The sequence below is a fragment of the Ovis canadensis genome, chromosome 2 (assembly GCF_042477335.2).
Source record: "Ovis canadensis isolate MfBH-ARS-UI-01 breed Bighorn chromosome 2, ARS-UI_OviCan_v2, whole genome shotgun sequence".
Classification (NCBI taxonomy): Eukaryota; Metazoa; Chordata; class Mammalia; order Artiodactyla; family Bovidae; genus Ovis; species Ovis canadensis.
In genome coordinates this window covers 21,608,827-21,622,170 of record NC_091246.1, presented here as the reverse complement: position 1 = coordinate 21,622,170, position 13,344 = coordinate 21,608,827, and the positions used below count along the sequence as shown (strand labels likewise).

The window sequence follows — 13,344 nt, the reverse complement described above, 5'->3', positions numbered from 1 at the left end:
GGGAAATAGATAAAACACAATAGCCAGATTCATGACACACTTTAAATCCTAACAGAGAAAATTAATAGCATAAGTGAAGAATGGGATTTGTAATAAAAAAAAAAATTCCTGAAGATTTTTCCTTGAAGATTCCTTTACAGCAATATAGAGAATGAATCAACTATGTTAAGGACATATTTTCCCCCCTACATTTCAAAAAAAATTGTCTAGTTGACTTGGGGATTGCAACATATGGTAGAGAGCAGACACAATCCATTAATATAGGATTCACAACAACATATTGTTACTGATGTCTGCAGCGTCAAAGTATATTGGTTGCTGTTACTAGTTTAATCTAAATGCTGTCACTTATTTCTCAAGATGAGATGAAGGTGGAAGATGATCTAAGATTGCCTTGCCTAATATTTTTAATTTTTTGCAATGCATAGGACCAAGGAGGTAAGAGCTCCTTTCTCCTTAATAAACAATTATCTTTTTGTAAAAATTGAAGCTTGGTTTGATTACCTTAGCAAGGCTTTTAGGAATAATTTGATGCAGGTAAATACAGAAGCCTCAAAAATAGGAGGCAGTGCAGGGAGCTCACCATTTGTGGTCAGAGAGCATGGTTCAAGTCCTTGCTTTGCCACTTACCAGCTGGATACCTTGGGGTAGCTTCTAGATCGCTCTATAGCATCATCTGTAAAACTGAGATGAAGGCACCCACCCCACAGTGTTGTTACAATGATTAAATGGTATAACAAATGTAATAGGGCCTAGAACAGCTGTTCAATAAGCATCAACTACTATTATCACTCCAAGGAACTGTACAGAATGAGATTTGTTGGCAACTTGGCAATTAGCAGAGACGAGTCAAAGCATTCTAATATGGAAGTAAATGTGATCTTTTTCCCCAAATATTCATATAATCAGATCTTTCCAGTTGCTGAGGCTAGAAACAGGTGCACAGTTTAAGGTCACTGCCACAGAGCCTTGGGTAACCATTGGCTTGTTCAGAAAGTTCCTTCTGGTTTTTCTTAAGACATTAGTGGGGAAAACCCAAACAAACATTTTGGCCAACCCAGTACATTAGGTAGACTGATTGAGCAATTAGCTTGTGAATTCCAGCCACTCCAGAAGCTGAAATGTTTTTTCCTCTTGTTAAATTTGAACATGTAATCCAACATGTTTCAAACCCTAGGTCCTAATTTTAAACTGTATTTTAGTGAGCACGTTGCAGAACATACAAATAGTGTCTCTCTTTCAGAAGTCCTCTTGACTGGCATTACACAAGCTCACTTTTCTCATGAAAGGTTTCTTCCACAAAGTCAAATAGGTTGGGCTAGAATGAGTCCTCCTCTCTCTTTTAAATTCTCAGTCAAGAAGTCTGTTGCTGGGGACTTCCCTGGTGGTCCAGTGGTTAAGAATCTGCCTTGCAATGTAAGGGACACAGGTTTGATCCCTGGTCAGGGAACTAAGATCCCACATACCACGGAAGAAACTAAGCTGTCATGCCCCAACTAAGACCTGATAAAGTCAACTAAATAAATAAAAATTTAAGAAGAAGACGAAGATGCAGCCTGTAGGGTGCAGAGGACCTTGACATTGCTTCCTTTCTGGATTAGGAATATACAAATGTCCTGCTAATCTGAGAGTAGGTGTGGCTAAGTACCAAGTAAGGGTTCAGAAGGAACCCAGAGGCCTCCTTTTCCCTTATATTCTGATTGAGTAAAAGAGGACGAAAGGACATGGAGAGTGAACGTGTTGTGCACTAGCACTTAACATGTTTTATCTTTTGGAATTCTCAGAGTAACCTGGGGATGGAGCCTCATTTTAACCAGGAGAAATGACAGAGAGAGGTTAAGTAAGTGCTCAGGCTCACACAGCTAGTAATAAGTGACTGTGATAAAAACCCAGTTGTAACTGAATCCAAACTCAGGTGTGTCTGAATCTTTGCACTGTCACCCTGAAATGGGGGTAGGACTCGTATAACTACAGGATCGGGAACATTTACTGATTATTAATACATTTATTTTTAGGACTACACAGGAATTTAAGTGGCAGGCACATCTATTCTTTGTGGCTCATAAGTAATTTATAAAATAAAAAGTATGGCATAGTGCCAATAATGAAATTTGGGGGTTTATTTGTCCTACTTTTGGGGGAAGCAAGACTAGCTACCAGCCTTTTCAAAATATAAGGATAATAAATCTAGAAATGGATCTTCCTTGTCCTGAAAAAAGAAAATCACCTAGGATTTGTACCTTGGCTAAGTGCATGTAGGGAGAGTATGTCGTCTTGTCCTGCGAACTGGCAGTGGTAAGCGGGACACAGAGAGCTGGTAAAATCTAGGGCACGAGAACAGTGTACTTACTGGTACACTGGCTCTCCCAAACAAGCACAACAAAAACAACTACAACTTTTTGCTCTTTTCCATGAGTTCTTACTACTCCCACAATGGCTGGTCTGAAGCTATTGACATGACATCACTGGACATGGAACTGGGGAGGGAAGCGCACACTTTTGTTCTCACCCTGTAAGAATAGCTCCAGCACACCTTGGCTGCAGGTTTATTAGGGTGTGAGGGACACTGGGCTGACTGTTACATTAGAGACAAGGCTTCCCCCAATGAGAGAACTCTTAACTTCCCTGCCAGGTCCAGGTCAGACTTGAAAAAAAAAAGTTTTGTCAGTGTAGACAGCATCCACTCCTGCTGCAGAGGTGTACCTGTTCATCTCTGCATCTTTTGAATGCCAGGAGCAATACCACTTCCACACCCTGGGGAGAGTCCACTGCAGCTGGAATTACCACCACTTCTGCCTGTGGGAAGGACTCTGAGTGTGGCCCATTCTCTCCCACTGGGTACTGCAGGTGAGAGAGCTTCCCAGGAAGGGCTTCCCTGGTGGCTCAACAGTAAAGAATCTGCCTGCAATACAAGAGACCCAGGAGATGTGGGTTCAATCCCTCACTCAGGAAGATCCCCTGGAATAGGACATGGCAACCCACTCCAGTATTCTTGCCTGGAGAATCCCATGGATGGAGGAGCCTGGTGGGCTACAGTCTATAGGGTGTCAAAGGGATGGACAGGACTGAAGCAACTGAGCATGCGTGAGCTTCCCAGGCAGTTCTCTGTCCTGTTTGTGTGGAAGCCCCATTAACTGAACTTAATACTGGGGAGGGCAGTCAAGCCTGAAAAGCTACCTCCTCTGAGACTGATAGACTGGGGATTTTGTCTTAGGCTTTCTTACAAGGCCTCTGAATTTCTGCCCGGAAAGGAACTGTAAAGGAACTGGAGCAATGAGACAGGAGGAACCCAGCTGGATTCCTAGCCCATAGGACTTGCTCCAGGATTTGTGGATGTACTGTGGGGAGTGGTCTGAGGCTTTCAAAAGGGAAAGATGGGCTTTTGTTGCCCAGAGAGAGGTGATTAAAAGATTCTCAGCCAAGAGAAATAGATTCATCCCTCTTGCTACAATAAGTAATTAATTATCTGTAAAAAGATGCTTGAACACCACAAGTAAATGAAAATAGTTCACCTAGCACCTTTTGGGAAATTTTCTCCCATATATAAAACCATGAGAAGTAAAGGAGAAGATGTATATTTTCTTATTTTTGAACTTTAAAAGTTCTCTCCATTCTTTGTAGTTTGGTTTCTGAATCAAAACAAAGAAAAAAAAATACATTCATAAAAGCTGTTTCCTTTTCTTTTCCCTCCATGCTCCTTCATCATATTCTCCCCAACTCAAGGCATTAGCCTGAATCATTGAGAGCAGAAGAGTTAGTAACACTGAGGTAGGTGGTCTAGAGGCTGGAAGATCTTGCTTCAGTAAGAGAGACACTTTCCAGCAGGTCAGAGATGGCAGTTACTGGGCCTCTTGGGCAGATCTTTAAAGAGATAGAGAAGAAAGAAAAAGTTGTTGTTGAGTGGCGACCTTATAAAACTCACACAATGGTCACCAAGTGCTTGTGGACCTCCAGGCTTCTGACCACAGCACTGAATTCCTGGAAGGAGATTTTCCCATCCCCGTCTTTGTCCAGGAGGATGATGGTTTTGTCCACCAGCTGCTGTAACTGCCAGTCTTTCAGATTGTCCCCCACCATCATCTTCAGCACCTGGAAGAGCTCCCCGTTGGCAATGTAGCCGTCTTTGTCCATGTCATAGATGCTGAAAGCAAACCTCAGCTTTTGCTCCTCATCTCCCCGGACGCTGAACTGGGAGGTCCCCAAAATGAATTCCTGGAAGTCCACCTGTCCGTCGCCGTCGGTGTCGAAGACGTCGATCACCCGCTGCACCAGCGGGTTCTTCTGCAGCTCCGGTATGGACGTGAACAACTCTTTGACGCTCAGAGCGCTGGAACTGTCCAAGTCCAGCTTCTTAAACCGCTTGCGCAGCCTTTTAATTTCATCTTCGTCAAAGTGCGAGCATATCTCCTCCGGGTAACTGGCCTCATTTCCCATTCTGGAGCCAGTCTGTTGCTCATAGGGTCGGCGGAGGGAGCAGGGGCGGTGAGCGCACACGCGGCTAAAGAGAGACCGTTGTGCCCGCAGGCGGAGGGCCAGGTGGAGCAGGCTCGCGGGGACATCTCTTCCCCCCGCGCCTGCCCCCATCCCCTTCTCACCCCTCCCCCTCCCCTGCTTCGGGGGGCAACCAGTTGAGAAAATAGGAGGTGCTGGGAGCCAGGTGGAGGAGTGGGTGAGAGAAGAGGAGAGAAGAAGAAAGAGAAGAAGGGGTGGGAGAGGAAAGCTTGCAGGGGGTAAGAGGAAAAGTAGGAGAGAGGGGAGCTGGGGGAGAAGTCCCCTTTCTGAATCCTTCTTTCAGCACCTTAACCTTTATCTCTCTTGCTATTTTTAAAATCTTCTCACGTCTTTACTTTTCCTTCTTCTCTTGGAAAGTGAACTCCAAGGGGGTGGGGCTGCCTCTGTATTAATCGCTTCAGTACCCCCAGTACAGTGCCTGAAATGCGGTAAGTGTTTAACATATGTTGAATGACTGTGTGAGCTGCAAGCAGGGGCTCCTGATGCTTATTTGCAGACCTCCTCTAAGGACTAAATGAGATAATACATCAAAGCGTCGGTGTCATATATGCATCAACAGTTGATCCTTGAACAACATGGGTTTCAACCATGTGGGTCCACTTATATGCAGATATTTTTCGATAGCAAATACTACAGTACTGCAGGGTTGGCGTTGGTTGAATACTCTGACACATAACCATGGATACTGAGAAAGGATACCCAGGGCTGACTATAAAATTGAAGATTCTCCACTGAATAGATGGTTGGCACCCCTAAACCCCCTGGCACTGTTCAAGGCTCAAGTATTTTTATTTTTATTTTTAATTCTCTGGGCAGGAAAGCCAGGATTGACATCTTTCTGATGCAGTGACTACTGACCTTTTTTACAACATTGGGTTCAGGGTCTTTGTAAGCGACTGTCCAGATATCGCACTAAATTTCTCATATGGATCATCTACAGGCAGTAACATATTCCTGAGGAATACACACAATGCTGAATTCAGGGCACTTTTCGGGAAGATACAGGTCCCAAGACCTTAGGTCCCAAGACCTCTGTCAGCTTATTATTTCAAATACATCATCTCAAACCCACTCCTTATTTTTGTTGGGCTAGTGCCTGATGACTGTCCTGAAGATCACTTTGGGGAATGGCTGCAATGTACCCTGAGAAGCTTTTGCTGTGTTTTGAGAGTATAAGAGGCCCTTAGGCTGTCTCACTCTCCCACCTTGCTTCAGCTGGATTTGTTCCTATTTTGTTGATGATGAATCTCACCGCCATTCCCCAGATTCCTTCTTCCTTTAGGAACTCATCAGTTCCTCCAAGTGCATACAAAGTATTAATACATTTGGTTCAATAACATTCATTTTAAAGGGACTTGGGGGACTCCTAGGACCCTAAATCAAACTGGAAGAGGCAAATGCTCCCTCATTTTAAAAAAGGTTGGCACCATTTTTTGTGCTTTAGTTCAGCCAAAATATCAGCCTGAAGGTAGTCATGCTGAAACTGGCGCAACATAGCCATGGAATACCTTACCATTAGGTCTACACAGTTTAAAAGAAAAGGAGGGACTTCTCTGGTGGTCCAGTGGCTACTCCATGCTCCCAAAGCAGGGGGCCAAGGCTGGATCCCAACCTGGCGTGCTGCAGTCAATGAGTGCAAACAGTCAGACATGACTTAGTGACTGAACTACAGTAACAACTCTGCCCAGGAGCGTTCATCTAGCGCTCAGTCTGGGTCCTCCTTCCAGTGCCCAGGCCTGGCTAAAGAGTCAGGTCTCAGCTGGCGGTGCCCACAGGGCCAGGTCCCCAGACCCTGCCTCCTCACCGAGGGAGCTAGATCCAACATGCTGTAACTAAAGATCCTGCATGACGCAAGGAAGATTGAAGATCCTGCCTGCCCCAACTAAGACCCAGTGTGGCCAAATAAATAAAATAATGGTAATAAGAAAGAAAAGTAAAGGTCTAGAGGCTAAAATATTTGGTGACTGAATTATTATCTGGACTGAATTAACTAGATCTGAAAGAAGCATGGTCGAGTGGAAGGAATTTAGAGTAGTGTGTTAGGGGTGGGGCAGGCACACAGCTGGGTGTTAGCGTGAGATCACGACCTTCAGCGCAGGACCAGAGACCATTAGCGCCTCAGTGGTGGTGGTGGGAGATCCAGCCTGGCCAATAGTCAGCTGGACCGAGGTCCTTGTGCCTGTGAGCGTGGTGAGAGGCAGATTGTGGCCTTCTTCCACGGGCACTCCAGGCCTTCTGGTGTCAGGCCGGCAGGTGAGCTGGGGGCCCGGGGATAGGCAGGCTGAGCACTGTGCCCTGCAGAGCTCTTGCTATGGCCGCCCACTGGGTGGGTCCAGGCCTTGAAGTGGTAGTGAACCTCTGCCCCACCCCCTGCGACCTAATGGCGGCAGCAGTCATCCTGGCTCACAGTGCTTGAGACCAGTCCTCGTTTGAGGAGTCTGAGCAGCCTGAGGCCTGGCTGGGTCCTGGGCGCCTGGCTCCCTCAGTGATGACAGCTGGGCAGGGCCTGGGGACCTGGCCCTGAGAGCACCGCCAGGTGAGACCTGCCTCTTCAGCGGGGCCTGGGCACTGGAGGGAGGACCCGGACTGCGTGGATCAAATGCTTCTGGGCAGGGTTGTTGTTCCATCACCAAACTGTGCTCCACTCTTTGTGACCCCATGGACTGCAGCATGCCAGGCTGGGCAGGATACTGGTCTGAAAATGGACTTAGCCAGGGCTGGACCCTGAAGGATGAAAGTCAAGCCTTGGGATCTTGAACAAGTAAAATTAGGGGTAATAATGTTACTTTGCCTGCAGCATTTAAGTGTTCAAAGCCACAAGCAGGCAAGGAGACAGAATTGAATGCCTCCCCTGCCCTTTCTTGTCAGAACAGAGAGTAACATGTGCTTTTGTGGAAGTTTACAGGAACATCGTGACCTGAAGAACAAAGGATCTGACCCCAAGAAGTTTGCAACAACTAATCACGTCCCTCCTTCACATTTCCTAGGCTTTGCTGTAAACTTTCAGGGAGTTTGGGGGTTTTTAGGCATGAGTCACCTGTCTCCTTGCACGGTCTTGCAGTTACCCTTTCTCTGCTCCAAACTCTGAACTTTTGGTATTGTTTGGCCTCACTCTGCATGGGGCACACAGACTTGTGTTTGGTAAAACAGCACAATTGAATCTTAACTGTCCACTTAATAGCTGTAAGTAGCTTGGACTAGTTGTTTAATGTCAGTTTTCCCAATCGTAAAATGAAGCTAATAATGTATTTCATACAGTTGTATGAGGATTAAAGCTGTTACTAACCAATAAGATAAACAATCATTATTATTACTAATTTTGTTATTGTTTACCCTGCTGGTGGAGATGAAGGCTTAAAGAAAGAATACTCGGAAGCCTGAGCACTTAAGTGTATGTATGTCCATTTGATGCACACTCCTTGTATACCGTGTACACTATGCCACTGGCTACTCTCAGTATTTTGCCAGGATTAACTTCAGATGCTCCAGGGCAGTGTTCTTTGGTGGCTGATGGCAAATTTTCCATTGCAGGCAAGCCGTGATGAACCTCACTTGTACTCCTACGGAGTCCTCACGACTTTCTTCTGAATAATGTTCTGAAGGTCATTCTTTAGGAAGGAGTCATTAGTGTGGAAACTCTTAAGTATCTTCCTCTATGTGGTGTGTTTTTAGGAGGTAGTGAGGTGCAGTGAGAGCACAGGAATTAAATAGACCAGGTTCCAGTCCCTGCTCTGCCCCATTAGCTGTGAGCTATTAGAGGAGCTGTTACTGTCCTAGCCTCACTGTCCTCACCTGTAAAGTGGTGTTAATCGTCATCTGCTTTATCTATTCTCTGTGGCTCAGATGGCAAAGAATCTGCTCACAATGCTGGAGACCTGGGTTCGATCCCTGGGTTGAGAAGATCCCCTGGAGAAGAGAAAGGCTACCCACTTCAGTATTCTGGCCTGGAGAATTCCATGGACTGTATAGTTCAAGGGGTCACAAAGATTTGCACATGACTGAACGACTTTCACGTTCAGATTCACTTGTCTATTCTGAGTGAGAAGAGGGACTGCATATAGAAATGTTATGTAGAAGGAGAAATATTGTCGCCAGAATTAACTAATTTAATGGTCAAACAGACAATACCAGGAAGATGATACCACTTCCTTGAAATAATTCAGTGAGCAGTTGGAACTGCTTTACTGCCTTGTAGAGGAGATAATGTGATGTTGGATCTGAAATTTTAGTCAGTGTAAAGTTGAGTTTCCCATTGTTCCACATTTCATAAACTCTGTAGTTCAGCATTATTATGGGACTTAGTGTTATTGTTTCAGTATTCTCCAGCCATTATTCTTAGTCATTTCCATGAAAAATGCTATTTGTCATTCTCTTTATCACTATGAAGGGATGTGGATTGCTGGACATTCACGACAGTGAGCATGTTAAAAGGATTGACTGGTTGTTCTGGAAGAAATTAGGATCCTGACACCATTTCCATTTTCAATAAGCCATTTTCTTGTCCTCAACAGTTTTCAAAAAAAGAAAAAAGGACTGTGGAGGGTTATGTGCAAACATAGCTGACGTTGGAAAACAGAAACAGAAGTAATGAGAACTGAGAATCAGGTAAAACTTCATCTTCCAAGTTAGTCAGGAGAACAGGCTTCTGAGTAACTCACATAGTTACTCTGCAAGCTTTACAGGTGGAAGCCCTCACGTTTCTGTGATTTCACTGGTCAACATTTTTAACATCTATTTGTATTGAGGTGGCCACCATGTAGAATGTGGAACAATATAGCTCTAAGTTTAAAACCTTTCATGAAGGACTTTCATGGTGGTCAAGTGGTTAAGACTTTGTCTTCCAATGCAGGGGGTGTGAGTTCAGTCCCTGGCTGGGGAACTAAGATTCCTCACGACCAGAAAAGAAAACAAAAACAGATTGCACACGACAGAAATAATGTTATAACAAATTCAATAAAGACTTGAAAAATGGTCCCCATTAAAAAAAAAAAACTTTAAAAAATGTTAAAACCTTTCACGAGCATCAGTTCTCACCTGCGACTTATAAATAATATAGTGGTGGTGTCATTATAGGTCTAAGTGGGATAACATCTACCTTTTTTAAAAGCACCCCAAATAGCACATCAGAACACATTAAGGATTCAAAAGGACCCTGAGCCCCTAATTTTGTACCCTGTCTCCTTATTCTTCCCTTTCCTACTCCTTTATTTGCTTTCTCAAAGCAGAATTTTGACGCTGGATTTATCAGTTTTATCATTCTTTGATGTGACAAACCTTGTTTGAAGTTTAAATCCGTTTAACAAATGTTGCAGCAACATGGATGGACCTGGAGGGTGTGTTATGCTAAGTGAAATAAGTCAGAGAAAGACAAATACTGTATGTTTTCACTTATATGTGGAATCTGAAAAATAAGATGAATGAATATTATAATACAGAAATCAACTCACAGAGAACAAACTAGTGGTTCTGACTGAGGAAAGTGGTGGGGGGAGGTGCAAGAGAGGGGGCGGGCGATTAAGAGGTATGAAGGACTGGGTATAAAATGAATAAGATATAAGGATGTAATGTATAGCACAGGGAAAATATGACCAATATTTTATAATATCTTTATATGGAGTATAAGCTATAAAAATAGTGAATCCCTATGTTGTAAACCTGAAACTAATATCAAAAGTCAACTCTGTGCTTGCTTAGTCGTTCAGTTGTGTCTGACTCTTTGCGACCCCATGGACTGCAGCCCACCAGGCTACTCCACCCATGGGGATTCTGCAGGAAAGAATACTGGAGTGGGTTGCCATGCCCTCCTCCAGGGGATCTGCCCAACCTGGGATCAAATCCAGGTCTCCCACACTGAAGGCGGATTCTTTACCATCTGAACCACCAGGGAAGCCCAAGAATACTGGAGTGGGTAGCCTATCCCTTCTCCAGATCTTCCCGACCCAGGAACCAAACTGGGTCTCCTGCACTGCAGGTGGATTCTTTACCAGCTGAGCTACCAACTCTACTTCAAAAAAAAAAGTATCCATTTAATACATATATGTTGAGCACATACTATGTGCCAGGAGATGGCGTTTTCTGTGAACAAGAAACAGTCTCCTGAGAAATCTACTCTTCAGTAAGTGTTTCGGCTTTAAGGATGTAGCACTATTTGCTCAGCCTTTTATGTTCATCATGTATAGTCAAAAGGATCAAGAGTACTATGTTGATTTTCTTCTGTAATTCTTGGATGGTATTTAAAATGAGCTTTGGAATATATGGCTTTTTAATCATAATTTTGCTATTTAACAACTGTGTGATCTTGGGTTGTGTTACTTGTCTGAAGCACTGTTTGCTCATCTGTAAAACAAGGATACAATTGCTAGCTTATAGCATCATTTTCAGGATTAAATGAGATAGAATGCATAAAGTATTAGACTCTGTGCCTAGCATATAGTAGATACAAATATGGTAGATATTATAATTATTGCCTACTGGATACTAGCTTAGAAAATTCTAATTCTAATAGACTATTTGCATACATAGACATGCAGATACACTCAACTACTCCTTTGTTTTCTACACAAATATTTATTGAGCTTCTGAAATATGAAAGGCATATGGTAGTGACCTAAGGCAAATACTTTCCCACCTGTCTCTGTCTTTATGGAGATTACTGTTCATAGGGAAGATGCCTATTAAACAAATTATCATGCCCATAAATGTACAGGTGAACCCGTGGTGAGCATCACAGATGAGAGGTCACACAATAGGAATTTGATTTAGTCAGAAAGATGAACAAAACTCCTGTTGTAGAAGTGATGATCGAGCTGAAATCTCAGGGAGAAGTTAACTGGATATTTGAGCAGGGATATGTGTTCCAGGAAGAAAGACCTCTGGGTGCAGACTGGGGCAGAGGAGCACATCAGGTAAGACAAACTTAAAGGCCACTTTGGCCAGAGCAGGGAGGTCAAGGGAGAGCCTGGTATTAGATGCAGTGAACAGATGGTCTGACCATGCCCTCGACGTTGAAGAAAGGGCAATATTTATTCAATCATTCCTTTACAGGGCATCATTTATTCAGTTATGTTTTGACATATACAACATTGAGGGCATGTAGAGATGGTCCCTACTCAGAAAATTTACTGATTACTGAGTGAATTGAAGCATTAAAGACTGTGATTACTTAAAGCACAAGATGGAAAAAGAAAGATATCATCCGAGAGGTAAGGGCGAAAAGCTGTAAGAATTCAGAGAACTGAGAAATTGTTGAGACCTTCCTAGAATTCTTGCTGGAAACGAATGAGATTCCCCCATCCGCCCCAAGAAGTACTGTTTGATTCTGATGAAAACAAGGCGGACAAAATCCATGATCACAGAAGTGGGAAAGGGAGCAGTGGCAGATACCAGTGACTAGTTTAATGTGGCTGAAATACTTGAGCGAAATAACGGAAGGTGAGCTGGAAGGAACCAGATCAAGAAGAGTTTTGAATGTTTGGCTGAAGACATTTGGTTTTTATATGACAGGGAAAGCCAGATGAGTGACCGAATCAGAATCATAATCTAAAAAGATCAACCTGGCAGTGTGAAGGGTGAGCTGAACAGGGGGAGAGCCTGACACTTAGGTGAGCAGCCAGCAAACAATGAAAACTATGCCTGTTTGCCTGGAGTATGAGAGCTGAGCAAGGATGAAAGAGGCACAAGAGGAGAAAGGTAAAGTGTGCTCATTTGCTGGGCTTCCCTGACAAGTGCCACAAACTGGGTGGTGTTTTCAACAGAAATGTATTATCTCCCGGTTCTGAAAACTAGACATTTGAAATCAGGATGTCAGCAGGACCACATTCCTTCAAACCTGTAAGACCCTTCCTTGTTTATTCCTAGCTCCTGACAGTTTGCTGGCCAGCTCTGCTGTTCTCTGGCCTCGAGCCGCCATAAATCCACCCTTTGTCTTCGTGGTCACGTGTTCTCCCCGTGTCTCAGTCTCTGCAAGCTAGTTGTCTCCGTACAGGGACGGCAGTCATGTTGGATTAGGGACCCTCTCCACTACAGTATGACTGTTTAATCTCCTCTTCAATGACCATATTTCCAAACCAGGCCCTCTTCTGAGGTATCAGGGGGAGGACTTCAACCTATCTTTGCTAGTGGATGGTGGTGGTGGGGGGGGCACAATGCAACTCATAAAACTAAGCTTGAAGTCTTACTGGATAGAAAGACAGAGGGGGCAGGCAAAGATGAAACTCCAAACGTGACTGCACTGACTTCCCTGGCTGACCTGCCCTGTGCTTGGATGTTGCAGGAAGCTACCTTTACTGTGTGATGAGATGCGGATCCTGTAAGGGCTTCAGGGCTCCTTGCCCCGCACCCCTGACAGTGCTGGCTTCTCATCCAACTCCCACAGCTATGGGAGGAAGTGTTTTCAGAGGAAATGTTGGGGCAAGATTTCACATTACGGCTGCTGCTGCTGCTGCTAAGTGGCTTCAGTCGTGTCCGACTCTGTGCGACCCCATAGATGGCAGCCCACCAGGCTCCCCTGTTCCTGGGATTCTCCAGGCAAGAACACTGGAGTGGGTTGCCATTTCCTTCTCCAATGCTGGAAAGTGAAAAGTGAAAGTGAAGTTGCTCAGTCGTGTCCGACTCTTTGCGGCCTCATGGACTGCAGCCCACCAGGCTCCTCCGTCCATGGGATTTTCCAGGCAAGAGTACTGGAGTGGGGTGCCATTGCCTTCACATTAGGAGACTTGGTTAATACTGCCTGAGAAATAAAAAGCATGGTTTTCTGATATTTTGTAAAACTTTACACTATAACCACTAGATGGCAATCTTCACACATTTTCACGTTTTTTCTTTTTTGTCCCC

General features: G+C 44.3%; 2 protein-coding genes across 3 annotated transcripts in view; both read right to left on the bottom strand.

The window, feature by feature from the left end:
* Positions 1-13,344, bottom strand: part of GRIN3A (glutamate ionotropic receptor NMDA type subunit 3A) — a 213,204-nt gene that overhangs the window by 34,859 nt on the left and 165,001 nt on the right. The window lies entirely within an intron of this gene.
* On the bottom strand, positions 3,919-4,500 carry PPP3R2 (protein phosphatase 3 regulatory subunit B, beta). The gene has a single exon (XM_069579350.1). The coding sequence runs from the start codon at positions 4,432-4,434 to the stop codon at positions 3,919-3,921; it is 516 nt and encodes a 171-aa protein (XP_069435451.1). The 5' UTR covers positions 4,435-4,500.

What these genes read in the sequence shown, in the direction of transcription:
- PPP3R2 (XM_069579350.1), bottom strand. Translation starts at nt 4,434, where the DNA reads ATGGGAAATGAGGCCAGTTACCCGGAGGAGATATGCTCGCACTTTGAC.